Source organism: Phlebotomus papatasi, chromosome 3, assembly GCF_024763615.1.
Source record: "Phlebotomus papatasi isolate M1 chromosome 3, Ppap_2.1, whole genome shotgun sequence".
In the NCBI taxonomy this organism is placed as follows: domain Eukaryota; kingdom Metazoa; phylum Arthropoda; class Insecta; order Diptera; family Psychodidae; genus Phlebotomus; species Phlebotomus papatasi.
This window is the reverse complement of record NC_077224.1, coordinates 20,560,603-20,587,450: the sequence shown is the minus strand read 5'-3', so window position 1 is coordinate 20,587,450 and position 26,848 is coordinate 20,560,603. Positions and strand designations below refer to the sequence as shown.

Genomic DNA, 26,848 nt, shown 5'->3' with positions numbered 1-26,848 from the left:
TGATGGGTTCTTTTATTTTCTTTTTTTTTGATATTCCAAAAGCAAGAGAGAAATGCGTGAGAAAAGGGAAAATTCAATTGTGGCTGTTGAAAAAATGTTTCAAAATTCGTGCATAATTATTCTCAAGTGCCTTTTCCATGTTCCTTCTTCGAATTTTTCCTTTTTTTTTTTAAATGTGGTGACACATGCGGAAAAAATTGTAAAGGAAAAATGTTCAGAGCTTAATGTTTATCTTATCAAGTTCTTTTTTTGATTTTTCCCACTGATTTACTTTTTTCGTGATTTCCATTTTTGTGTTTTGGTGGATTAGATTGCGATCCGAACGTTAAACCATCAACAGCAGCTGAACTTGAGGCATTAATTGTGCGTCTGGAGAAGATTGTTGATCGCCTAGAGAGATCGGTATCTGCTAGGGAATTAGCCATTGTCAATCAGACACTAGATTCAGCAAAGAAATCAGACGCTCTTGCACTAAAAGATTCCATCGAAAGGGCAGATTGCTATTTGACCCAGGAAGAGTCGTTGGATTTTGAATTACCACCCCCACCAACTCCGCCCCCAACAGCCACAGTAGCACAGAATTTTTCAGCTTTGTCGGCTGATCTTGAGCAGAGAATCAACAATCTCGAGGAGAGTGTCGTGAGGAACGGACGGGCAGAGCAGGAAGACGTAATTCCAACGGTTGTGCAACTTATTTCCAAGGAAAAGCCCAAGGAAACTGCTAGTATGAGTGTCCAGGGATATGAGGATATTGTGGCTGGGAGTGTCGCCCAGTTTTTGAAGCTGTCCCAGAAAATTGGGGGAGATGTAGCTGCCCAGGCTGAGCTCGTAAGGGGAGCCTTTGATGCTCAATTGAAGTGAGTTCTTTTTTACTATTTTTAAATTACTTTACAATTCCGTAACTTTAAGCTCCACCCAGAGATAATAATGACCACGCCCCCTTTTTATTGACTGCATTTTAATAAATTTGGCCAGTAAAACTGAAATTTGATAAGTGAAAAGGGACAAGTTATAAGGTCTTTAAATTATAAATCCTGAGAAATAATCCACTCTCTAGAAAACTGAGAAATTTAAGACACGCCCCTTACAAAACTACTAAGAAACAAATGAAAATATATTTTCATACATTATTCCCCAATGTTTCCCTTTTAACGATCACTATAGGCTAACCTCTAGAACTGTGAATATTGATGTGTGAAAAATCAAGCTCCACCCAAGATAATAATGGCCACGCCCCTTGTTTATTGGCTGCTAGATTCTAGCAGCATTTCAACAAATTTAAGTCAGTAAAAATTAAATTTGTTAAGTAAAAAGTGAAAAGTTGTTAGTTCTTTAAATAATGAATTCTAGATAATTTTAAATGATTAATTCACGTAGATAGCTGAGATGTTTAAGACACGCCCCCTTTTAAAGCTATAATGGAATCAATGGAAATATATTGTCATGCATTATTCAACAATGTTTCCCTTTTACCAATTAATACTGGAAATCCTTTGAATTGTAGATAATGGTGATAAAAAAGCAAGCTCCACCCAAAAGCTAATAATGACCACGCCCCCTTTTTGCAGGCAACAACATTATGGCAGCCTTTTAATAAATTTTTCCAGTACAAAACAAGATAAATAAAAATGAAACAGTTGTTAGGTCTTTAAATAATGAATGCCAGAGAATTTTAAATGATTAATTCACGTACCTGGCTGAGATGTTTAAGACACGCCCCCTTTTAAAGCTATGAAGGAACAAATGGAAATATATTGTCATACATTATTCAACAATGATTCCCTTTTACCAATTAATACCGGCAATCCTTTGAATTGTAGATAATGGTGATGAAAAAGCAAGATCCACCCAAAAGCTAATAATGACCACGCCCCTTTTTGCAGGCTGCAACATTTTGACAGTTTTTTATTAAATTTTGCCTGCAAAAATCCAGATAAATAAAAAGGAAACAGTTGTTATTTCTTGGGAAATAAGCTACTTCGATAGAGAGCTGAGAAAATTTAAGACACGCCCTCTTTCAAAACTCTTAAAAAGCAAATGAAAAAATACATTATTTTCTAACGTTTTCTCTTCGCCCATTAACACAAACAACTCTTTAAAGCTGTGCGTATTGATGAACTTTGTGTGAGGAAAAAATGTCCAACAATTGGGCGTGTCTTTAGAATGGGCGTTGTCTCATTTTTTTTTTCATTATTTAACACTTTCGACAATTTAACGGTTAGCGGGATGGCATGTAAATAATTTGGGTTTGTTTATGCGAAGCTTTTTTTACAGCATTAGGGTGTGTTCTCCAATGGTTGTGAATTTACTGAATTTTCATTTTGTCGAATGAAAATGAAATGTATGAGTATTTCTATAATTTTTCTTATCTTATGTTCAATAATATTTCAGTATTACTCAAAGATTAAAATAAAAATTTTTAAATTTTATTAATGTATAGAGAAGTGCTGTTAATTTTTGTTTTGACACATTACATTTTGAGGCCTAATCTGACCAAGAATATTTGTTTGAGATTCAAGAACACTTTTCTGGATTCTTATTTTAATTTAGTTGAAGTTTTCAATTAAAATGCTTGAGAATTAAAAATTAAGAACAGTTGACAGCGCCACTCACGGGAGGAAACACTGTCCTGTACCTACCAATGTCAACAAATTCTCGGTATCAGTTTTGTTGAAAACAACTTAATTGGCAGAAAATTATTCGAGCAGTGGAAATAATTTTCCATGGAAACGATAAAATTAGTGAAGACAAATAATAGAAGTTTCCAACATATTTTTTCCAATTAATGATGCAGAATAAGTTCAAAACAAAAGTGAGCTTTTTGTAAACTTTCATAAATTCAGAAGTACAAATGTTATTGGTTTCTTATGAGATCAGTGGAATTTATCTTTTACAGACTCTTGAAACGAAGTTTAGCAATCAAAGTCAAAAAAATATTTAAAAGAAAGTTTATTATTTTTAATTTTTGGTAAATTATAATCGTTTTATTGCAAAATAGATTTAGGCTGACCCGTGAGTATATATTATTTTAAACTGGAGGGTTAGTCCATTTCCTGAAGGTCTCGAAATCCTGAATAACGAGAAATTTTAATGATTTTTCAAAATTAAATAAAACACTTTAATATTCAGTCGTAAGTTTAAATTTTTCCAAAAACATTGCTTTGAAAGAAATTAGACAGGTTAAACCATATAGCTAAGCCTTAGGTCTGAAGCCTGTATTAGGATCATCGATTAGATAGGGGTCTTTTTACATAAATTTCCTAAATTAGCACTGGCCATAAATTATTTTATTTCATAATTATTTACAATAAGAGAAATACCAAAACTTTGAAAGTAGTGTATTCATTGCTGAAAATAATAAAACCTAACCTTCATTTTTAGTATAGGTTCCATATGGTTACCGAATTGTAAAGGTACCCCACATTTTGTTGAGGTTGAGGCAGGGGGGGTCGGTTTCCTATACTTCCAATGCTTTAGAAATGGAACCTCAATTTTCTATATACCTCTCACTCATTTGTTTGGAAAAGAATAGCAAATGAGGGAGTGAGACAAACAATAGGAATTTTCGATGGAAGAAAGAATCTTGATTTTCGGACTCTAATGCAACTTAAAATCAAATGTACTCGGGCAACTTTTGTTTAAATAGGGTAAAGATCATATTTCATTGAAAAGATATGATGAGAAAAGAAAGATAATCGTGTAAAAACGAAAAAAACCAATCTGTAAATAATGCCCGAAATGACATTTCAAGAGAGTCGAAAGAGAGAAAGTGGGTGGGGGAGAGACCTTCACGGGAAATATGTGATTCGCTCAAAATTATTACTGGAAAATTAACTCAGGTCAAAGTTAATGCAATTTTAGATCTATTGTGTTAATTTGGTTGAGGTGTTATTTCTTAAAATAAATTAAAAAATCAAAGAGAGTGCAAAAATTCTCTCGCGAATCTCTCAATTTTCTCAATTTGACTCCCCCATAACAACAGTTTTGCAGTTAGGATTTTCATAGGACATGTCCACTGAATTTTAAAGACATGTCTTATTCGCACCCAACACGTTATAAAATCTATTGAAATACCAAATTATTTTGTGAAAAGTGTCTAAAAACTAAAAAGAACTAAATGATATAATATTGTTGAATAAAATAAATAGCAATATGAAGAAGTAAGGCGAGATAAAAATGGATAAACTCACAAGGGAGGTTCTCGGACTCGATATCGAGTTCATTCATGAAACTTTGCATATTACCTAATTTGGGCATGCCAAATTCAATGGTGATAGTCAAAAACTTCGATAGGCCTCGATACCCCCGCTACAGGGGGTGGGGTTGGGGTACAAAATTCATAATTTTGGCTCTAGCCGCCAGAGCGTTGGAAATAGCGACTTCAGGTCTTCGGGTGACCCCCCCATAAGTTATCCTTGGGAATCTAAATATGACCTTCATTTTCCCCCCATCCCTCCCCTTCTCTTAAAAAACGTGTTTTTTTGGGATATTTCGAAAACTAATGATCCGATAGTTTTCATTGTCGGATATGTTTTAGATGTTGTCCAGATGGATATTTCGTCCATACATACCAATGACCTTGAAACATTCCTTCATATCATTTTTCAAGGTCAAATGTATTACGCTTTAAATATTCATTTTTTTTTTTCAATCAGTTTTATCAAAGTATGATTTTTTTATTAACGCTTATTTATTTAATAATGAATATAAACCCATTTAAACCGCTTTAATGCCATTGACATGTTTTTGACATTTATATGTACTTCAATTACAAATATCATTTTAAAAATACTCCATGTCTACCAAATTCTAATATTGGGCATTGACTTTTTTCCTAAATTAAGACATTAAGGTAATGAAATTTTCATGAAATTTGTGAAATTTATGAAATTTTATAAAAGTTATGAACGTTTTCTGGATTATGTTTTAACGATTGCTGATTATTAATTTAAAATTTATATTAAGGATTATAATATGTGAATGAAATGAAATGGCACATATCATCCAATACGACAATAATGTATTGAATTTCAAGTATATAAAGACCTACATGCAATCATTAACACAAAATGCTATTTTCTGATAGGCTTAACTTTTAAAAATAAGTATTTTGAACTCATACTAGACATCTTAAGAAAATCTACACAGATCAATCACAAAACCGGGAAAAAAGTATATTTAAAACATGTACAGTTCAAGCATAAAACGACTAACCCCGTCCTACAAATAAAGTATAAAATTAAACGGTAAGTGTACTTAAAATCATGCACAGCTGAATCATAAAACGGTTAATTGCGCGCCTAAATTCACGCACAGATTATTCATTAAACAGTAAATGCGCTTAAAATCACACACAGTTCAATTTAAAAACGATTAACCCTTTAAGGACGATTGGAACACCGTTTTCCCATAAAGAAAATAATTTTTTCTGACCACCTAAAGTTATTTTTCCTTATGTTTGTACGTAATTGCAAAGTAGAAGGTTGAAGGAATCTAGGATATTTTTGGAAGTCTCCAGGTATTTCCTACATATGAAATTTTTAAGCTAAAAATTGACGAATTTTTATACTTCCAATTTTTTTTAAACAAAACCGTTCTGGGAAAAAAACTACAAGACTCAAACATAATATTTTTCATTAAATTGAAAATTTTATCATTCATTAGTATTGACAGAAAAAATACTTGAATTTTTTGGCTATTTATGTCCCTATCGTTCGTAAAGGCAAGAAATTAATCAAATCACACTCTGTTGGCATTTCGAAGTCAAGATATAAGACCTTTTACTGCCTTTGGTCGATGGTTTTATTTATATTGCTGATTTTCGGTCCGCGCAAACTGTCTCGTCGTTAAAGGGTTAAGATTGCGCTTAAAATAACGCACAGATGAATCATAAAACGGAAAATCCGCTTAAAAACACGCAAAGTGTGATGATAAAACGATTAACAATTCAATCATAAAACGGTAAGAACGCTTAAAATCACGCACTTTCCAATCATAAAACGGTAAATGTGACTAAAATCACGCACAGATGAATCATAAAACGGAAAATGCGCTTAAAATCACGCACAGATAAATCATAAAACGGTAAATGCGCTTAAAATCACGCACAGCTGAATCATAAAACGGTATGTGCGCTTAAAATCACGCACAGCTGAATCATAAAACGGTAAATGCGCTTAAAATCACGCACAGCTGAATCATAAAACGGTAAATGCGCTTAAAATCACGCACAGCTGAATCATAAAACGGTAAATGCGCTTAAAATCACGCACAATTCAATCATGAAACGGTAAATGCGCTTAAAATCACGCACAGATAAATCATAAAACGGTAAATGCGCTTAAAATCACGCACAGCTGAATCATAAAACGGTATGTGCGCTTAAAATCACGCACAGCTGAATCATAAAACGGTAAATGCGCTTAAAATCACGCACAGTTTAATGATAAAACGGTAAGTGTGCTTAAAATCACGCACAGTTTAATGATAAAACGATTAAGATATCGCTCAAATTCACGCACAATTTAATCATAAAACTACAAGTATGCTTACAATCATGCACAGCTGAATCATAAAACGGTAAATGCGCTTAAATTAACGCACAGCTGAATCATAAAACGGTAAATGTGCTTAAAATCACGCACAGCTGAATCATAAAACGCTTAGGACTGCATTTACTGTTTTATGATTCACCTGTGAATGATTTTATGCGCATTTACCGTCTTCTGATTGAATTGTGCGTGATTTTAAGCGCATATACCGTTTTATGATTCAGCTGTACGTGATTTTAAGCGCATTTTCCGTTTTATGATTGAACTGTGCGTAATTTTAAGCGCATTTACCGTTTTATGATTGAACTGTGCGTGATTTTAAGCGCATTTACCGTTTTATGATTCATCTGTGCGTGATTGTAAGTATACTTGTCGTTTTATGATTGAATTGTGCGTGATTTTAAGCGCATATACTGTTTTATGATTCAGCTGTGCGTGATTTTAAGCGCATTTGCCGTTTTATGATTGAACTGTGCGTGATTTTAAGCGCATTTACCGTTTTATGATTCAGCTGTGCGTGATTTTAAGCGCATTTACCGTTTTATGATTGAATTGTGCGTGATTTTAAGCGCACATACCGTTTTATGATTCAGCTGTGCGTGATTTTAAGCGCATTTGCCGTTTTATGATTGAACTGTGCGTGATTTTAAGCGCATTTACCGTTTTATGATTGAATTGTGCGTGATTTTAAGCGCATTTACCGTTTTATGATTCAGCTGTGCGTGATTTTAAGCGCATTTACCGTTTTATGATTGAATTGTGCGTGATTTTAAGCACACTTACCGTTTTATGATTCAGCTGTGCTTGATTTTAATCGCATTTGCCGTTTTATGATTCTGCTGTGCGTGATTTTAAGGGCATTTACCGTTTTATGATTCAGCTGTGCGCGATTTTAAGCGAATTTACCGTTTTATGATTCAGATGTGCGTAATTTTAGCGAATTTACTGTTTTATGATTCTGATGTGCGTAATTTTAAGCGCATTTACCGTTTTATGATTCAGATGTGCGTGATTTTAAGCACATTTATCGTTTTATGATTGAATTGTGCGTGGTTTTAAGCGGATTCTTAATGGTTTTATGATTCAGCTGTGCCTGATTTTAAGCGCATTTGCAGTTTAATGATTGAACTGTGCGTGATTTTAAGCGCATTTTCCGTTTTATGATTCATCTGTGCGTGATTTTAGTCACATTTTCCGTTTTATGACTGGAAAGTGCGTGATTTTAAGCGTTCTTACCGTTTTATGATTGAATTGTTAATAGTTTTATCGTCACACTGTGCGTGTTTTTAAGCGGATTTTTCGTTTTATGATTCATCTGTGCGTTATTTTAAGCGCAATCTTAACCCTTTAACGACGAGACAGTTTGCACGGACCGAAAATCAGCAATATGAATAAAACCACCGACCAAAGGCAGTAAAAGGTCTTATATCTTGACTTCGAAATGCCAACAGAGTGTGATTTGATTAATTTCTTGCCTTTACGAACGATAGGGACATAAATAGCCAAAAAATTCAAGTATTTTTTCTGTCAATACTAATGAATGATAAAATTTTCAATTTAATGAAAAATATTATGTTTGAGTCTTGTAGTTTTTTTCCCAGAACGGTTTTGTTTAAAAAAAATTGGAAGTATAAAAATTCGTCAATTTTTAGCTTAAAAATTTCATATGTAGGAAATACCTGGAGACTTCCAAAAAATATCCTAGATTCCTTCAACCTTCTACTTTGCAATTACGTACAAACATAAGGAAAAATAACTTTAGGTGGTCAGAAAAAATTATTTTCTTTATGGGAAAACGGTGTTCCAATCGTCCTTAAAGGGTTAATCGTTTTTAAATTGAACTGTGTGTGATTTTAAGCGCATTTACTGTTTAATGAATAATCTGTGCGTGAATTTAGGCGCGCAATTAACCGTTTTATGATTCAGCTGTGCATGATTTTAAGTACACTTACCGTTTAATTTTATACTTTATCTATTTGTAGGACGGGGTTAGTCGTTTTATGCTTGAACTGTACATGTTTTAAATATACTTTTTTCCCGGTTTTGTGATTGATCTGTGTAGATTTTCTTAAGATGTCTAGTATGAGTTCAAGTATTTTGAAGCGTATAAAGCGTAATACATTTGACCTTGAAAAATGATATGAAGGAATGTTTCAAGGTCATTGGTATGTATAGACGAAATATCCATCTGGACAACATCTAAAACATATCCGACAATGAAAACTATCGGATCATTAGTTTTCGAAATATCCCAAAAAAACACGTTTTTTAAGAGAAGGGGGAGGGATGGGGGGAAAATGAAGGTCATATTTAGATTCCCAAGGATAACTTATGGGGGGGTCACCCGAAGACCCGAAGTCGCTATTTCCAACCCTCTGGCGGCTAGAGCCAAAATTATGAATTTTGTACCCCAACCCCACCCCCTGTAGCGGGGGTATCGAGGCCTATCGAAGTTTTTGACTATCACCATTGAATTTGGCATGCCCAAATTAGGTAATATGCAAAGTTTCATGAATGAACTCGGTATCGAGTGAGAACCTCCCTTGTCAGTGCTCCAAATTGTAAGTTGCCCAAAATAGTGCCATTTTCATATTAGTATTAAATATTTAATTCCCACGAAAATATAGCAATAGTCTGGTAAGACGAAGGATTTGTCCGAGGATGTTTTTCCGACATGTCAAGTGACATTATTTATAGGGCTCTCTCTCAAAAAGAATTTTCTCGAAAGAGAGAGCTCCAATTCTCAGTCGATTTTCAATGTGTTCGGACAAATTATTTTCCATAAACAGTGTATTAGGTGATAGTTACTAATTAGTTTTAGCATTAGTGAAAATATGGTTGAGGTGTTATTTCGGAAAACAGTAAGTTTTATTATAACTCATTCGAGTCGAGGGTCTCTCTGAGAGAATTATAACTCCAGGGTCAAATTAGGTGAATGTGGACAGAGAACTCGCGCTGTGATTGGCTTATTTTATTTCTCCCAAGTACGTCCGAAATCGGTTTGTTTGGGAGACAGCGATATCAAAAAATGTTCCATTTTATTCTTGTTTACGAGGGGGCTTGGGTTGAGGTAACCTCAACTTTCCCAAATTCTTCTTCAGGTATGTGACTCTGGCAAGTCAATCGGCTCAGCCACCGCAGGATCGTCAAATGCAGCTATTGCAGCCGACGTCGGAGCGCATTGCTGCCATCCAGGACTTCCGGGAGAAGCATCGCACTTCGCCATTTTTCAATCATTTGTCCGCCATCAGTGAGAGCATCCCAGCTCTTGGCTGGGTTTGCGTAGCGCCTACTCCTGGGCCCCATGTCAAGGAGATGAATGATGCTGGGCAGTTTTACACGAACAGAGTGCTGAAGGAGTGGCGTGAGAAGGATGCCACTCACGTTGAGTGGACCAGAGCCTGGATTCAGACACTCACGGATCTGCAGCAGTACATTAAGCAGCATCATACGACTGGACTCGTGTGGTCGGGCAAGGGACAGGTTCCCAGTGGAGGATGCCCACCTCCGCCACCACCCGGAATTCCTCCACCGCCTCCAGTGATGCCCCTGGAGGAATTATCGCTGAGCGGAGATGATCGAAGTGCTCTCTTTGCCGAAATCAATCGTGGGGAGGATATCACGAAAAGTAAGTTAAAGAGAGACTTTTTGAAGATTGACTTGAGATTTTTATTGCATGACATTTTCAATGAGAGCAGAAAAAGTTGCATTAACTTCTTGAAATGTTGGGAATTAATTTGCAGAACATGGTGAAAGTTTGAAGAGGAAAATTGAGAAATTTAATTGAGAATTAAGGAGAGTAGAAGGATAGTCAGACAGTTTGCAATTAGTATTGGCAAAATGTCGAATATTCCTTAGCTTTTTCTTCTTCAGAAAAGGGACACCTTAATTATTTATTCATTCAATGCATATATTTTTTTAAGTATTTCTCTTGTATTTTTTATTTATTTATATTTTTGGAACACAAGAAAATATAATTTTATTCCCAGGAGCTTTAAAAGGTGACAATTAATGATGACGTTAAAATTATTTTTATTACTTTGCACCAGCATCGTATATAATTAAATATTTATAAGGGCATCGTTTTATCCATTTTATTGTCTATGAAAGTGAATTTACATATCATCTGTGGATTAAAATTTATTAAAACATAAAGACAAGGTGCATATTTTACATGGTCAAAATTTATAATTCCTCATTATATACGTCTTTGTGATAGGGCTTTATGACAAATTTTGCAATTTCAGCATAGAGCAAAATGGTTTTATATATTTTTGATTCTTTTTCCGGTCTTAAAAGACCCTCTTTCCTCCCCCCACCGCTCCCTAAACAATAATAAAAAAATAAATATAATAAAAAACATAATATTTAAAATAATTCAAAAACACTAAAATTTAGTTCACCTTAAGGACATTTTCCGCTAAAGAAAGCACATTTACTGTCTTTAGAAAGCTCTTTTGTTGAATTTATAAGCTTTCCAAAAAGCTCAAAATAATTCAATTTGAATTAATAATGGATTTAGGGTAAGTGTGCCAAATTCCGGCCAGCTTGCAATTTCGGCCACCTTTTTTGTTCCTCGAATTTCCATGAATTTTTATATTTTACGTACTCTAGAGATTATACAATGCAAAAGAATAACAAAAAATGTAGCTTCGACAAACGAGATGACGTGAAAAAGATATTGGAAGAATTCCCGAAGGGCAAGGTACTATGAGAATGTAGGTGGCCGAAATAGGGTACCAAAGCTATGTCCACATTTTTATTCATTTTAAAATGTATTAAGAATGATTTTAGAGTAAATAAAAACGGTAAATTCTTTACAAGGTTCCAAGCAACACTCTTTCAGAAGAAGGAATAAAAAAAATCAATTTTTTGGGACTTGGGACTTTGACCCTTGCATGCAACTATGCCGAAATTTGGCACACTTATTATTGTGAATTTACAAAAAAAAAACTAAAAACTTTAAAGGTTTTTGGGAGGATTTTAAAGGAAGATTTTAATCAGTTTTCCTCAAAGAAAGCTGTGTCATCTTTTAGAAAAGTTTTTAGGAAGTCTTTCAAGCTTTCCAAAACTGCCCAAAATAATTAAATTCGGTTTAAAAAGAATTTTGCAAAAATGTTTTTTGATTTTTGTAGAATGTAAAGAGCATTTTCCATTCAATTTTTGACCAATTTCCTGGCATTTTGTTCAAGCGAAATTCAAAGCTTTTTGAAAGTTTAAATGCATTTAGTGGAATTTTCAAATAAAGACTAAAGCCTGTATGGTCTAAAAACATTTCTTTTGAAACTATTCTCAAGCTGAAAGTGAAATTTCCTCCATTCCAAAGCTGCTTAGATCCATGCTAAAGTCTTTGCACCTCTGTCTAATTGGATCAAAGAGCAGTATCCTTCATGAACAATTCTTAAAGCAGTCTTCAGACTAGAGGTTAAGCCTAGTTCCCGTAGGTCTCAAAATCCTAAATAGCGTGCAATTTAATTGCTTTTTGAGAGCCTAATAGATTACTTATCTTTAATAATCCAATCCTAAGTTAGATTTTCCCAAAAAATCATGATTGATAAGAAATTAGAGCAGTTAAACCATTTGGCTAAGCCTTAAGTCTGAAGCCCGTTTAAGTGTATATTACCTAAAGATACCAATTAAATAAATTAAAAGATTTTTCTAATTTTTTACTGCTGGAACTCAAAGAGAGAGCAGTTGTATAATCTACTTTTTTTCAACTTGTGACGTTCGTTTATCGCTTTGTGTACGTTTCGTTGAAAAGATCGTTTTTTTTTTTCCTCAAGCCCCCTCCTACCCCTCCAAAACGATGTTTTTGGCTTATTTCGAAAACAGCTCTTAGATTTTTTTATTTTCGAACATGTTTTGGAGATGGTCAGACACCTATATTCGAAAAACATTTCATTATCGAAATTTTTAAGGTCAAAGTTTAACCACTTTGGAGGGCCTATTTTTCAACCGATTTGCTTAAATTTGGATTTTTTGGAAAGGTATTGAAATTTTCAACCCGACTGTATCGGAATTAATCTGCGTCATGAGTTGTTATTGTGCCCGTAAATTATTTACCTTACTAGACGTTGTTTTTTTTTTAATTTTAGTATGTTGTAGCTGAGGTCGAGACCTTTCCAACGGTGGGTCGCATTCCTTCTTCGATGTTCCCTGATCCGAGCTATAATCAAAAATGTCTTGACCGGATGGTATTTTCGATGTTTATGGGTCCTGCACACCTTCTAGATCAGGAAAATTTCATGAAGTCGAAATCCGAATTCCTTTCTTTCTCATATGCTTTGAATATGTCTATCTCATTCTCTTGTACTCTTTTTCTTCTTTTAAACATCATTCCAAATTCAATTTAGCTCAATCGAATTTGGTATGCGAAAGAATGAGATAGTCATATGCAAAACATGTGAGAAAGAAAGGGACTCGAATTTCGACTTCATGAAATTTTCCTGATCTAAAAGGTTTGCTGGAGTCATTATGAACCGATTTCGATGAAATCAAATCCACTGTACCCCGACCCTTACTATAGCCATATGGACCGGACTCTAATATTTATTAATCGATTTCAATGAACTTTTTTTTCTTTTGTTGGCCTTCCCCACTGGGACTATTTAAAGTAGAAAATGACCAGTGATAAGCCCAGATGAGCTTATGCGTGCACTCCGAGTTACCAAAAGCCAAACCGAGGGACCAAAATATTTAAAACTTTAAAATATTTAAAGCATTCAAAAACATTTTACCCTAAAATATTTTGTAAGTTAAAATTCCTTTTTTATGTTACTACACTGACTGAGAGAAATCCGAAAAAGTTGAAATAACATTCCGGAAATGTTAATTTTACCCTGCATTATTGATCCGAAATCGGTGTAAATATTACCCTTTTTAGGTGTAGTTGGAGGGGTTAAATTAACCCTTTTTCATGTTAATTTTATCTTTATAAAGGTGTAAAATTAACATTAGAAAATGTTGATATATTTTTACACCTAAAAAGTGTTAAAGTTATGAAGAAAAAAAGTTAATCGCACCCTCTTTTTATTATGCAGTGTACACTGAGAAAAAAAGAGGGTGCGATTAACTTTTTTTCCTCATAACTTTAACCCTGTTTAGGTGTAAAAATATATCAATTTTTTTAATGTTAATTTTACACCTTTTTAAGGTTAAAATGAACATGAAAAAAGGATAACTTTAACCCCTAATACACCTAAAAAGGGTAATATTTACACCGATTTCGGATCAATACTGCAGGGTAAAATAAACATTTTCGGAATGTTATTTTAACTTTTTCGGATTTCTCTCAGTGTACCTTCGCCTGTTTTGAGATAATTTATTCTTTTAGTTAAAATATTAAAGATTTTATGAATAAAATATTATCCATATGGCTATTAAATTTTTAATGCATTATAAGAGTTTTTAGTACCATCGCTTCCTCTGGTTGGCTAGAGCTTGAAAGCTTTAAAAAGCTTTAGCTAAATCAATGAACAGGATGGATCTTAAATTTTTTTATGGGATTAACTCCGCGAATATCGGTTATTACTCCATAGCCGATATTCGCAAACTGTTCTACAATAATTCACTAAAAAGCGTACAACTTTTAAAATAAATACAATAAACCAGGAGCAATTTCATAGAAACCGTATTTGCAATGCAATTTCAAGAAATGAGAAAAATGTTATATTGCAAAAAACTTAATCAATAGCATTCATAATCACTTCAGTTTGTGCAGCAGACGATGATTTTTTTTGTAATGCTGGGTTAAACTTTTTTATTTATTTTCTTTCAAAGAAAAAAAAAAGATTTTGATGCCAAGATTTCTTTTTAATAAAAAAAGAAAACTTTCTTATTTACAAATTTTATGAATATTCCTCATTTCCCTCTTCAAACATTGGTTTTCATCTTCTTAATCACTTGACGATGAATAATGAGTGCAAATTTGTACATCACTTACAGTGTTTCTTGTAAAGTTTTCCTCAGCGGAGATTTCTTGCTATCAAACTTTTTGTTCTTATTTATCATCTCTCTCTCTCTCGCGCGCGCTCTGAAGAATGGGAATTGTTTCAACAGAAGAGCTTTCTCCTCAAAATTGATCAAGTTCATTTGATAAGGACTTTTCTTTAGAAGAAGAAAAACATATTTTAGAGGGAAGAATAATAAATTTTCTACATGAATTTTCTTTGTCTGTCTAATTTTAAGATTTGAAGAAAGTGAGCGCTGATATGCAGACGCACAAGAATCCAGCTCTTAGATCAGGTCCAGCACCATTCAAGGCACCAAAAAGTGTGACAAACCCTGCGACTGGAGGAGCTAAACCAACAGAAGCTCCAAATAAACCGCCCGTATTTTCACGTGATGGCAAAAAGTGGATCATTGTGAGTATTTATTTATAATATTGGATCAAAATCTCAATCAAAGAATTATTGTTTGAGCGTGTTTCTGACAAAAACTCCCAGAGAGCTTTAGAAATTAACTGCGGAGTATTTGCACATGACACCTTGCGTCCTTTCTCTCTCAGTTGTACCATCCTTCTACCCTTCCTCCTCCAACCCTCCGAACAGGAGTTTCCTGCGGGGTTGTCCTCCCACTGAGACAGAGAGAGAGAGAAAAGGAAATTTAATTTAAGCCACATTCTACCACAAAGTGCTCCATGAAAACAGTAAATTTTCATCAGTTTGGCTTTTTGAGAGAATATTTAGCTTTAATTGAAAATGGGAATTTAATAAATTTATCTGTTTTCTCTCTCTAGCTATTTGATGATAATGCAATATTATTTATTTTTTTTAAACTCTCTACTCCAAGGATAAAGAGCTTAGTTCCATTTTTGAAATTTCATTCAAAGGCAAGGGGCATTTCATTGAGAAAACTGATGTTCATATTCGGTATTTCGCTTTCGTCAAATTATTACCAAACATTCCTAAAATATTCGTGATAGAGTGGATTAACTCCGTTTAATCCTTTAAGCCACTGTTTTCGTTATATTTTCGTGTTTTTTTTTTTAAGAAAATCGTCTAAATTTCTATAGGTGGAAATGTCAAAATTCTGTCAAAAAAGCATTTTTTTTTCTTCACGAAAATAGCTCCCAATGTGTGCAGGCCTTAAAGGTCTCTACACATTGGGAGCAATTTTCGTCAAAAATTGAAGAAAATTGTCTGCATTGCTGTAGATCGAAACGTCAAAATTCTGGCAAAAGGCATTTTTTGATGAAAATAGCTCCCAATATGTATAGGCCGTAAGTCAAATTGGCATTAACCATTTAAGGACGAAAGGGGCAAAAATTGAGGGTCGGAAAAAATCAATTTTTCTGAGTTTAAAGCAAAATACAAATTAAGATTGTTGTAGGAAAAATTTCATTTTTGGGTCACCGATAACGTAATCGTCCCTAAAGGGATTCATAAGTTTATACAAAAAAAATCTTGACAAAGAATAAAATAAAAATGTCACATCTTTCGACAGTCTCTACACAGATAGCAAAAAAAAATTAATAAAACTGGAAAATTTTATACAATTTACGTGCACAACTGCAGGCTATTTACTTCAAAATTCTTTATTTTGACGAAAATAGGCGTTATGGCCTCTATCTCTACAAACTACAGAAATGTATGTCCATATTTAGAACTAATGTATCTACACATTATGAGAAACTTCTCTCAAAAATGAGCTTCAATAAGTGTGCATCAAAAAAATTGCCTATAGCAATTTTGCCCCTTCGTAACGTCGCAGGTTCGTAAATGTTGATTTTTTTCCAAGTTACTAAATGAATATCATCCGTGGTCATATATTCTAATAGCTAATCCCATATCTCACATTTCCTGACAAACTTGGGAGCCTAGGCCTTTTTTCCTAGGTCCAAAAGGCAAAAATAAAAAATGGACCTAAAATCGTAATTCCGATGTATATTATTTTATGCATTTTTTCACGCTTCAAGAGTCTTTTCGAAGAAAAACAACATTCCAAGTTATAGAGGGTTTATCACGGTTAATATTTACCGTGAAAATCTTTCGCTCGAAGGGGGTCGTTTTTGTGGGCGGAGAAAAATTCACAAAGATTGCCTTCTCTGCAGATTCGTAATAATATCAGTCAAAATTATTGACCACCAACTCGGAGAATTCCTGACTGTTTTGGGTCACACTGTGCACGACGCTCTGGATATTTTGACCTATCCAGAGATTCCACTGAACAAGTTGACAAGAAAATTGTGATATTACAACATTTTTCAAGAAAATCTCGAAGAAAAACACGCACTTCCCCATCAAAATGAGACTTCATCAGATGTTTTTATTTCACTTCTGTCAAATTAAACATTAGGCCTGAATCTGCTTATGGTAGGTGTGATTCTTTTATTGCCCAGGCGGTGCGTTTTGAGAATTTTTCATCCAATTTGCTTTGTTTTCAAGCGGAATTTTTCACATTTTACTTTAAATTAATCACTATGGTAATTTTAAGAATCACTGATGTTCAAAAAATGTTCTGTAAAACAGATTCGAGACGTTAGAGAAAAAACATGGATTACAATAGGTGTTATTACTACTTTCTGGTTTGTGCAGTGATGAAACTAGACTGCTTATGATAGATGTGATTCTTTAATTGCCACTTCGATGTATTTTGAGTATTTCTCATTCAATTTTCCTTGTTTTAAAGTGGAACTTCCCACATTTCACTTTAAATTGGCAGTTGATCATTTTTGAAATCAGTTACGTCCGAAATATGTTCTGCAAGACCCATTGGAGGTGTTAGAGAAAATCTGAGGATTACATTAGGTGTGATTATGAGAGAATCATACCTAACCAAGCTCTTAACTGACTGTCAGAATGCAGGGAAAAAATAGTTTTCCGGTCAAAAAACTTGTGTTAGAAATGTAGCTTAAAATTGATTTTTTAATGCGTGATACCTCCTACAAATGGTGAAAACAAGTAGATGAAAGTTCCATCCAAGTAGTGATGCCCAAATTTTTGTGTCCGGTCTAATGTTTTCGGGGAAAATGAGGCCTACAGAGGTGGAAAAAAGTGAAACAAAGCTGAGGTAACCAGGGCACTTTCGTAAAAAATGCCGCTACATTTTCATTTTCCTGTAAAGGAAAATCCAAGGACTTCCAGGAATTTTGTGAGGCAGAATTATAAACCCAATAAGTAAGAGATTTTTTTGATATAGTGATATAATCGATTCCGTTTGTGTGGCATTCAGTAAAAAATCATATATCTTGAACTCCTTTTTTGATACGAACCTGCAAAATCTTCCCCTATGTCTTTTTATCGAAAATTTATCAGTTTATCAATTTACGCACTAAAAAAATATTTTTTTTTTTATCTTGTAATTCAGGCTCCCCCTTAAAACATCTTATTGTGGCGAATAATTGTTTCTGAGAAGTAGTGAAAAGTGGATAATCCATCTTATTTTTCATATTCGTAATTATACTTAAAATTTGTATTCTGTATTCAGCAATGATATACCCCTTGATCGATGGCAGAGCAGTGAAATGTTTGAGGGAGTGACTTTTCTCTCCCTTAAGAAATTGCTTAAGCAGAGAGTCTGAGAAATTGAATTGAAATGTCATTGGGAAAATTTATGAGTAAAGTGACCATTGCGAAGTATCTGAGTTTGTGATGAGAATGAAGAAGTTGCAAGAACTATTCGATTTCAGAGACACTTCTTATCACTTTTCTCATTGCAATTTGCATAAATGTTTGCAGATGAAGGGAGGAGCCCTCAGGAGTCAATGAAACTGAAAGATATATGTTCGTTAAACAGCTTAAAGTTTTTAAACTACTTACAGAAAATTTATAGAATTCTTACAAGAAAATTTCTTTTATCCTACCTAAGGCCTACGAAATAGATGGTATTTTATCAAAGGATATTTTAAACTTTCTTTCAAACACGGAAAGAGAGAAATATAGCTATTCAATTTTTCATCTTTTGGATAAAATAGTTTTCATAAAAGATTTTATTATCCAGAGTTTGGATAAAGCTTTAAAAGGGATATTTTCGGTATTAAAATCCGGATAACGCTGCCAACTAATGAATTTAGACCATTTAGACAAAATTGTGCTTCTAAATTCGGTTTTTTTCTTTTATCCAAGCTGTTATCCAAAGTGTCAAATACGATTTGTTTTTCGGGTTTTCCTCTTTGTAGGAGTACCAGAAGTCCAATCCTGGTCTCTTGATTGATAATGCCGAGATGAACAATGTGGCCTACATGTTCAGGTGCCAAGACTCTACCTTGACTGTCAAGGGCAAGATCAACAGCGTGGTGATTGATTCATGCAAGAAGTGCTCAATTCTCTTTGACTCACTCGTATCGTCCATTGAGTTTGTCAATTGCCAGAGTGTCCAGATGCAGGTCCTGGGCAAAGTGCCTACGATCTCCATCGACAAGACGGACGGTTGCCAAATGTATCTCTCTGATCAGTCCTTGGAAGTAGAGATCATCTCATCCAAGTCGTCAGAGATGAATGTTCTAATTCCGAAGGGCAATGGAGACTATGTAAGTTTCTTTTTTTGTTTTATCCTATTTATCCGTAGTTTTTTTGAGGTTAGGATAAATTGTGTGTTCATTTTTTTTTGCAATAAATAGACTGAGCAGCCAATTCCGGAACAATTTAAGACAACCATCAAAGGAAAGTCTCTCAATACGATTTGTGTGGAGAGTTTGGGCTGAATGGCCATCAGAGAATTGTTGCCACAAAAAAAAAAAAAAAGAAACACATTTTCTACAAAAACTTTTAACTCCTCAGCACAGGAATTTTTCTTTCTAGCGACAAAGTACACTTTTTATCCTCCTATCTATCCTATCCATAATTTTTTCTACTGACACCGAGAATTTTCAGTGCGAGAAAGAGTTTTCTATATTGTCACAATATTACTCTCTACAAAAACAAAAAAACAAATATTGATTTTATCTTTTATCTAGTGTCCTCAAGCGCCCTCTTGAGTGTTTAGAGAGGGTGGCTAAATGAGTGAAAATTGTAATTTATAAGTGAGAGATGGATAATGAATATTTATCGAGACAAGAGTAGATAGTTTAAAAAGATGCATTTTTTAAAGTACTGCAACACTAACAGTTTTCAGTATTTTCTTTTGGTCTTTTTTTTTGGAATTTTTATTTTTTAATTTTATTTTCTTCCTTTCGAGTTGAAGTGATTTGTATGATGAATCATGCCAGTATAACTCATTATACAATTATTCAATCAATACAAAAGTAATGTATTTATCCCCGAGATTTATTGCTTCTTTTGTAAAATAAAGTTTTTTTTTGACTACTTATTCTTGGTGTTTGGTATTTGGATAAAGTGTTTTCGTTTCAGGATAATTAATCTGCTGAAGTAGGAAATACTTTTCAGACTTGGATAAAAATTATCCAAATGGAGAATAGCTGGATTTTGAGATTTTATTTTAATGTTTTTAGGAAATATTATCACATCTTTGAATTACTCCCTTATCCAGGTTATCTAAGTGAATTTTTCCTTGAATTTTTTCATCATCTAATATTTTCATTTTTTTATAACATTCCATTTATTAAACAATTAAGTTTTATCCCAGAAATTTTTCAAAGAATTTTATTTTTTAGACAATTATGATTTCTCTTAACAGATATCAGGTGACTATTCTTAAAAGAAATCCTCTAAACAGGGAAAGAAATTCATGTTTAATTTTATCCATGATATTCTATTATCCAGCTTTTTTATCCAGAAGAGTGTTTATTCTACTATTTAAAATAATAGATAAAGCACTTTACTTATAATTTAATATAACAAATCATCTCGGATAAAACATATCTTAAATAAAACAAGGATTGACTATTAGGTAAGTTGGATAAATTATGTATAGAAATTTTTATCAGAGGAACAAAAATAGTCCAAATTTGCCCCTAAGTATAAAATACAACTAAACTCTGGAACATAGGTTTTTCTCTATTATCCATGTTCCGGATAGGAACATGCCTTTTCTTCAATATATGAGAAATTGTATGTAAAACCCCACGAGCAAAAATGATAAAGTTTAGGCTTAGATTTTTGCACTATAAGTGATCCAAAATTAGAAATTATCCGTCTCATCAAGCAGATATATAATCCAAATATGCTTTAAGATAGTTTCATCCTTTAAGGATCATTAGTTTACTTAATAATCATGCCAATCCTTGGGCATAACATTCAGATACAAAATTTCTCATTGAACACTAAATTGCATATTTTTAGGGATAGTTTTTTATCATAAATATCCGTAGTTTATTATTCATATATGCAAGATCATTTCTCTACACTATCAAACTGTAACTATACTTGATATCGTTAGTCCAATCCTTATAGTGTAAGAAAAAACCATATGAATCCTTTATCATGTCTCATAGCATCTTCAATTTAAGATTAAATGCACTGTTAATCCGAATTTCAGATGGAAATTACCATCAATAGAATCGTACTAAAGCCGATTATCACTTTCTAAAGGATTCATCCTTCAAATCAATATATTTCAGGATATATTTAAGATATTCATTTTTATATGAAAATTCATCCAGTGAATGACCGACCTATTTAACGTGCGTCATTGGGTGAAGAACACAAACAAGAAAAATGCAATTCTGCACATCAGGCATATATTCAAATATAGGGACTTAGCAATTTTCAAACAATGCTCAATAGTGGGAGAGACCACAAATTTTGTATAAAAACCCATAATTTTTGTAAATAAATTTAGACTTCGCATTACCAGGGAACCAAGCGTTTCTTTTCGGCATTTAATTGCCTTTGTCTCTTCTGCGATTTCTCAGGACCACTTTGGCCAAGTCCAGCGGCACTCCAGTGCCTTCCACTTCAGCGGCCAAAGAGTCTGGCTTGTCTTTAGCGGCATCTAAAGTGCCTTTCTCTCAGCAGCCAGACACTCGGCTCTGTTGCCTGGACTCAGCGGCTTTACATAAAGCCTAAGGACCTAAAGTGGCAACATCTTCTGGCTTTGTTCGTCGGCATTAGGATTGCCTACTTTCAGCAGCCAGAAGAGGCTCCGCTGCCTACCCCTGCGGCTTTAAATAGCCTATCTTAAGTGGCAGCTCGGACTTTGATGAATTGAAGATATTTTCTCCCTGAGGCATTCGTGCCCGGTGCACAGACCAAGTCTCTGTTTTACGCTCTGGAGGCATCAGATTAGTCTGGTCGCCATCACTGAGGGGCATTCCTGCCTGTATCCCAGTGGCATTCAATTGCCGTTACCAGGGGCTGTCTTTAAAAGACGCCGAGCGACACCGAAAGGGTAGAAAGCCTTCAATAAATCAACAGTCTAAAGAGCAGGGAATTTCTTGGCGAGATCTGAGAAATCTACCTCCTCTATATTGGCTCCTGTAGCCTGTTTGGAGCCAACAATCCAATACATTCCATTAGTTTCGTAATGATTCACCTGATTAAGATAGGATAATTATGGACAATTCTAGGCCATTTTTAAACCCTCAGTGAAATTATCAACTCTTCAAACTCAGTATCTATTTAAACTTGTAGCTCTTTTCTCGGCTCTTTTGTAGAATCTCTTGACTCGTAAATTCGCCAGCACATTTATTTTTTGAACTGCCAAACATAAGTGCTAAAATCCTAAATGGACCCCACTGTTTTGAATGTGAATTACTTTAGATAAAAATTTATCCAAATCTGAAAAACATGAGAATTTGCATCTTTTAAACAAATTTATTAAGATGACTAAGCTTAAAACGATTGCATTTGAAATTTGTGTGCCAAAATCGTCGGTTGCCTCAGCAACTGTGCTAACTGCATTTGCTTTGTGTCAGCATTCGTTGTAAGCAACGCAACGCTGCGCGGGGCGTTTGCAATGAATGCAGACACAAAGCAGATGCAGTTAGCACAGTTGCTGAGGCTACCGACGAAATCTAATTCTTTGGAGACTTGGATAAAATTTACCCAGATGACCCTATAGTCAGGATAATTAGTCAGTTTAAGATTTCAGCTGATTTTTTAGCCGTTTAAAAAACAAAGTTTTTCTTTACTACTACACATATTAAGAGCTTCCACTAAGAGTTAATTTTTTAAGACTTGGATAAACACTTATCCAGATGATTCTTTAGTCGGGATAATGGATCGATTTAACGTTTGAGTTGATTTTTTTGGCTGTTTAAAAAATAAATGTTTGCTTTATTACTTCATAGATTAAGAGCTTTCACTAAGAGTTAATTTTTTAAGATTTGGATAAACTGTTATCCTGATAATTCTTTACTTAGTATAGTGCATCGATTAAAGGATTTAGCTCATTTATTTGGCTGCTTAAAAATAAATGTGTCTTATTACTTCTTAGAATTTGAAGTTTTCACAAATACTCCGAATGATTATACAGATTTTTCCGATGATATCGGTTTGACAGCTGTCAAAAACGAGAAACAGTAAAAAAAAACATTTCTCGTATGTGAATTTTTTGCTTGTTTATCTGTAATTTTCGGACCTAAAATCAGGTAGATCTCAGAGAGCTCAGAAAAGGAACCGATTGAGCGAGAGTCTAAGTTCCGATTTATTGTCAACAAAAATAACAATCTCCACAGTTCCTCCTCTCCGCAATGTCGCAATTCCGCTGCAGTAAATCAAATCTAGTTCAGTTATCGCCCAAATATCGAGGTCAATTTATGGTTTCAGGAGCTTCATCTGGACCGAAGAAAAGAAAGAAGGGTCCCAACACACTTCTCAGCCAAAAGGTAAACTTCGTCAATTTTTTCCTGGAATACAGAGATACTCTGGATGCATTAAGTGACAGACATGATCCCCTTTGGTGAAATCTCACGGAAAAATTGAATTCTATGGGGCCACCCGAGAGGAATACCGCAAAAGCATATGTAAATGATCAACTACATCACTCTCTAGAAAAATATACATTTTTGTGATAAATTAAACTCACCATTTGATTAAACACACCTCTTGGACAATTGACAATCTCAAATTGAACTGGACTTAAAGGTTTAAAAGGTCCTCTCGAGCAGCTTTTAAATTAAAGGCGATTTATAGATGTTTCACAACTTTAAATCTGTATAAAACTTTAACGTAGAATTCGAAATTTACAGTCTTAAAGGTTTAAATAAATTTGACACTTTAAAATTAAAGATTTTTATCACATAATACGAATCGGTCTTTAACTCTTTCGCGTCTTTAGGGTAATGTCATGACTCGGGGAAAAAAGTTTTTTTTTGGGTATTTACATTAATTGAAATCTATCTGTTCGTGCACGACATCATAATAGAAGGATGTAAGATTCTTGGCTCATTTTCTCAAGACTTCAGTTAGATTTCAATTAATGTAAATAGCCAAAAAGAAACTTTTTTTCCCTGGTCATATATGACCCTAAAGACGCGAAAGAGTTAAAGGGCGATTTAAAGATCTAAGGCTTAAAGATTTATCTCAGAAATGGGGGGTAGTTACGGAAACAAAAATAAAAATATTACTTTAAGTGGATTAGTCATAAACGATCCAGATAGCGAAGCGCCCGGATTAGCACACTTGTTTGTAAGTCATTAACTGAATCTCTGAATTTATTAATAGATTTGTCTTTGATAAAAGAATTTACCGAATAGATTTTTTGCTTATAACTTATCCAAATTTTAATACTTGTTTACACAATTGAATTTTTCATTATCCAGCATAAAATATTTTTATCCAATTCCAATTTTTTATTATTTTTCTTTATCTATTTTATCCGTGTTTGAGGTACTTAGGCCCTTTTTTACTTACCCAATAGATTTGTTCCTTATAATGTATTATCCAATTTTTAATGCTTGTCCCGCTTCAATTTCTCATTATCCAGGAAATCTTTTAACAAGAATACTCTCCCGAAAGCCCAAAAAAAGAGTTAAGAATGTAATTATCTCACACATTTATTGGACTTTTTTTTTATTTTTGGATCTTCCTTCCTTACAAAATGCTTCCGGTTTGTCCGGAATGCTTCCGGATCTTCCGGTTGAGAATGTTTCACAGAAAAAAAATTAAATACAGGAAAAATGTGTGACTAATCTTTGTGATGGTGAACTTCCTTCTCGCGCGAAATGGTAAAGTCCAATCGCATCCAGATGATGACCAGCACAAAGAGGATCATGAAGAAGCCAACGACGAGCAGAGGCTCCTGCAGCATCATGATCCTGGAGAAGGTGTACTTGAGATTGAGATCACTGATGTGATTCTCCACGAGATTGCGCTTCGTGAAGCTGATGACGGGTCTGCCGAAGGTGTCCAGGTAGGTGTAGTGGAGGGAATCCGGGAGCCTGGTGACGGAGTACGGGGTGATTAGTTTGATGTTTCCACTGCCCTCGGGGAGGATGATTTTCACTACTAGCTCGTCCACGGCCATGTCATCGAAGATGTGATCGATGGCACGGAGTTTGAGGAGGTAGTTCTCGCCGGAATGGAAGAGGTACTCGAAGGAAGGGACGTTGTAGCCGAGAGTGTAGTGAGTTTTCCAGCCGCCGAAAAGGGGGAATCGGGGTCGAAGGTCGAGTTCGACGGAATCCTTGAGGATGCGCATGGCAGAAGTTGAGATGTTGCCATTGGTGTCACGATAGTAGACTCCGGAAGCTGAGGCCGGGAGGATGGTTTTGTAGGATTTGACGCTAGACTGGCCACTTCGGGTGTCTTTTTGGAAGTCGTAGCGAGAGAAGGAGCCCTTGAGAACAGCTCCGGAGTGCACCATATCGATGGTTTCCTCCACGGCAATATTTCCCCAATGGGAGACCTCAATGGTCCTCTCCAGGCGCGTCACCGTGAGGAATGGCGAGTGATTCTCATAGTGCACAACCAGTTCATCCTCCTGGAAGGGTCCGATGTTCTCGTACGGCCCATAATTCAGGATGGTATCCGACTGGGAGACGGGTTTGACCTGGGTGTAGCTCTCGACATTCCTCGAAGCCATGTGCACCGTCGTCTTCTGACTCAGCGTCTTGTACGGACTGTAGAAGTACAGATGCCCAAAGTACCTCACCAACTGCTTGTCCGACTGGGCTATTTGAGTTGGATACGGCTGCAGGAGCTTCGTGAACACTGTCTCGATGTAAATTACTGGATTTGCCGATGGAGTGGCCAGAGCAATCCGAAAGCTAACCCCATATTTTGTCTTTGTATCGCTCAATTTCAACTCCTTCTTCGTGGCATCCTTGGCAGAGATGTAGGCCAGGTGTTCAGCATCCCTCTCAGGAACCACAAAGGTGTACAGGCTGATATCCTTCTTGGATTTTGCCTCCAGGGTTATCTTGTAGGAGATCTTCACGAGCTGCGATATCACGTCAATTGTCCTGTCTACATTTTTATTCTCAATCTCCACATCTATTGCCCCATGGGTGGTCAGGAGGACCCCCAGCAGGACCAGAAAACACAAATTTCCACGCATTTTACAAGCTTTTCCCTGATTTTTTCGAAGAAAACACCCGACAAAGCCGGAAAATATGACACGACACCACCGTGAGCTCAAGTGCTGCCACCACGTGGAGCTTAAGAGACTTTGACTACACAAATTTTACTGGAATATCTCTACCTTTCCACCATTTTCCTACGAAAATTCCCCTCAGGACACATTCAGAAAGACTTACTCCACGGATAAATAGCTAAAACTCGCTAAATTATCTTGTAGTTTCCTAGAAATCCCGGCAAATTTATCAGCCGTTGGATTTTAAAAAAATCCCAGACGTCTCGAAAGTGCTGACCTCCCGTGGCAATTTTAACCTATAAAAATTATTTATCGCTTTTCTTACAAATTTAAGAAATTTTCCTATGAAAACGATGAAAAATCTTTACAAAAATTGCTAAAATTAATGAAAAAACACCCCAGAAATGATTAAAAGCGCAAATTAATAATTTCCAAATGTGCCTCTTGAATTTTATAGCATGACGTCACTGACCTCGTGGGCTGAAAAACAAAACAAAGACCTGTCAAAACAAGGAGGACAAGCCGGAAAAAGCTCTCAATAAAACTGTGATTTTCTCATCTTTTTGCTGAAGATTCTGGTAAGGAAGATATGGAAAATATTCCCTGAGATTTGCTTTTACAGGTTTTATTGGAATTTCAGGAAATATTTGGCGAAAAAGTGGAAGAAATTGGAGTAGCATCAGGCTTGTGAAAACAAACTGGAAGGACATTTTTATTATCCTAGCTAGTTCCTGGACATAAGATTTGGGTAAGAAGGGTAAGAAACTATCAATAAGTATTATGTGAAACTTATTTTGACAAGATTTATTAAATATATATTGCAGAGGTTGCAGCAAAGATTTGCAAAAAGGAGAATTAAAGTCCAGGAATAGATTCCTAAGCAGAAGGATTTTCTTGCAGCCTGAGATTGAGAATTCGGTAAG

General features: G+C 34.9%; 2 protein-coding genes and 1 long non-coding RNA gene across 12 annotated transcripts in view; 2 read left to right on the top strand and 1 right to left on the bottom strand.

Moving 5' to 3' along the window:
* The window catches only part of LOC129806849 (adenylyl cyclase-associated protein 1), a 45,993-nt gene extending 26,194 nt beyond the window's left edge, over positions 1–19,799 (top strand). For all 10 annotated transcript variants that reach the window (XM_055855645.1, XM_055855647.1, XM_055855646.1 and 7 more), the window contains 5 exons: positions 311–857; positions 9,653–10,179; positions 14,739–14,914; positions 18,670–19,020; positions 19,111–19,799. In XM_055855645.1, the coding sequence (XP_055711620.1) occupies positions 311–857; positions 9,653–10,179; positions 14,739–14,914; positions 18,670–19,020; positions 19,111–19,194 (1,685 nt within the window). In that variant the 3' untranslated portion in view covers positions 19,195–19,799. The remainder of the gene's footprint in view (positions 1–310; positions 858–9,652; positions 10,180–14,738; positions 14,915–18,669; positions 19,021–19,110) is intronic.
* Positions 19,800–24,369: 4,570 nt separating this feature from the next.
* Positions 24,370–26,191, bottom strand: LOC129806856 (dolichyl-diphosphooligosaccharide--protein glycosyltransferase subunit 1). The gene has a single exon (XM_055855663.1). The coding sequence runs from the start codon at positions 25,887–25,889 to the stop codon at positions 24,519–24,521; it is 1,371 nt and encodes a 456-aa protein (XP_055711638.1). The 5' UTR covers positions 25,890–26,191; the 3' UTR covers positions 24,370–24,518.
* A 233-nt stretch (positions 26,192–26,424) lies between these two features.
* LOC129806864 (uncharacterized) lies at positions 26,425–26,837 on the top strand. The gene is made up of 3 exons (XR_008752207.1): positions 26,425–26,503; positions 26,566–26,682; positions 26,750–26,837. It is a non-coding gene; the product is annotated as an uncharacterized LOC129806864 (long non-coding RNA).
* Positions 26,838–26,848: the final 11 nt, after the last annotated feature.

Excerpts from the sequence above, each read along its gene's own strand:
- LOC129806856 (XM_055855663.1), bottom strand. The coding sequence starts at position 25,889 with ATGCGTGGAAATTTGTGTTTTCTGGTCCTGCTGGGGGTCCTCCTGACC.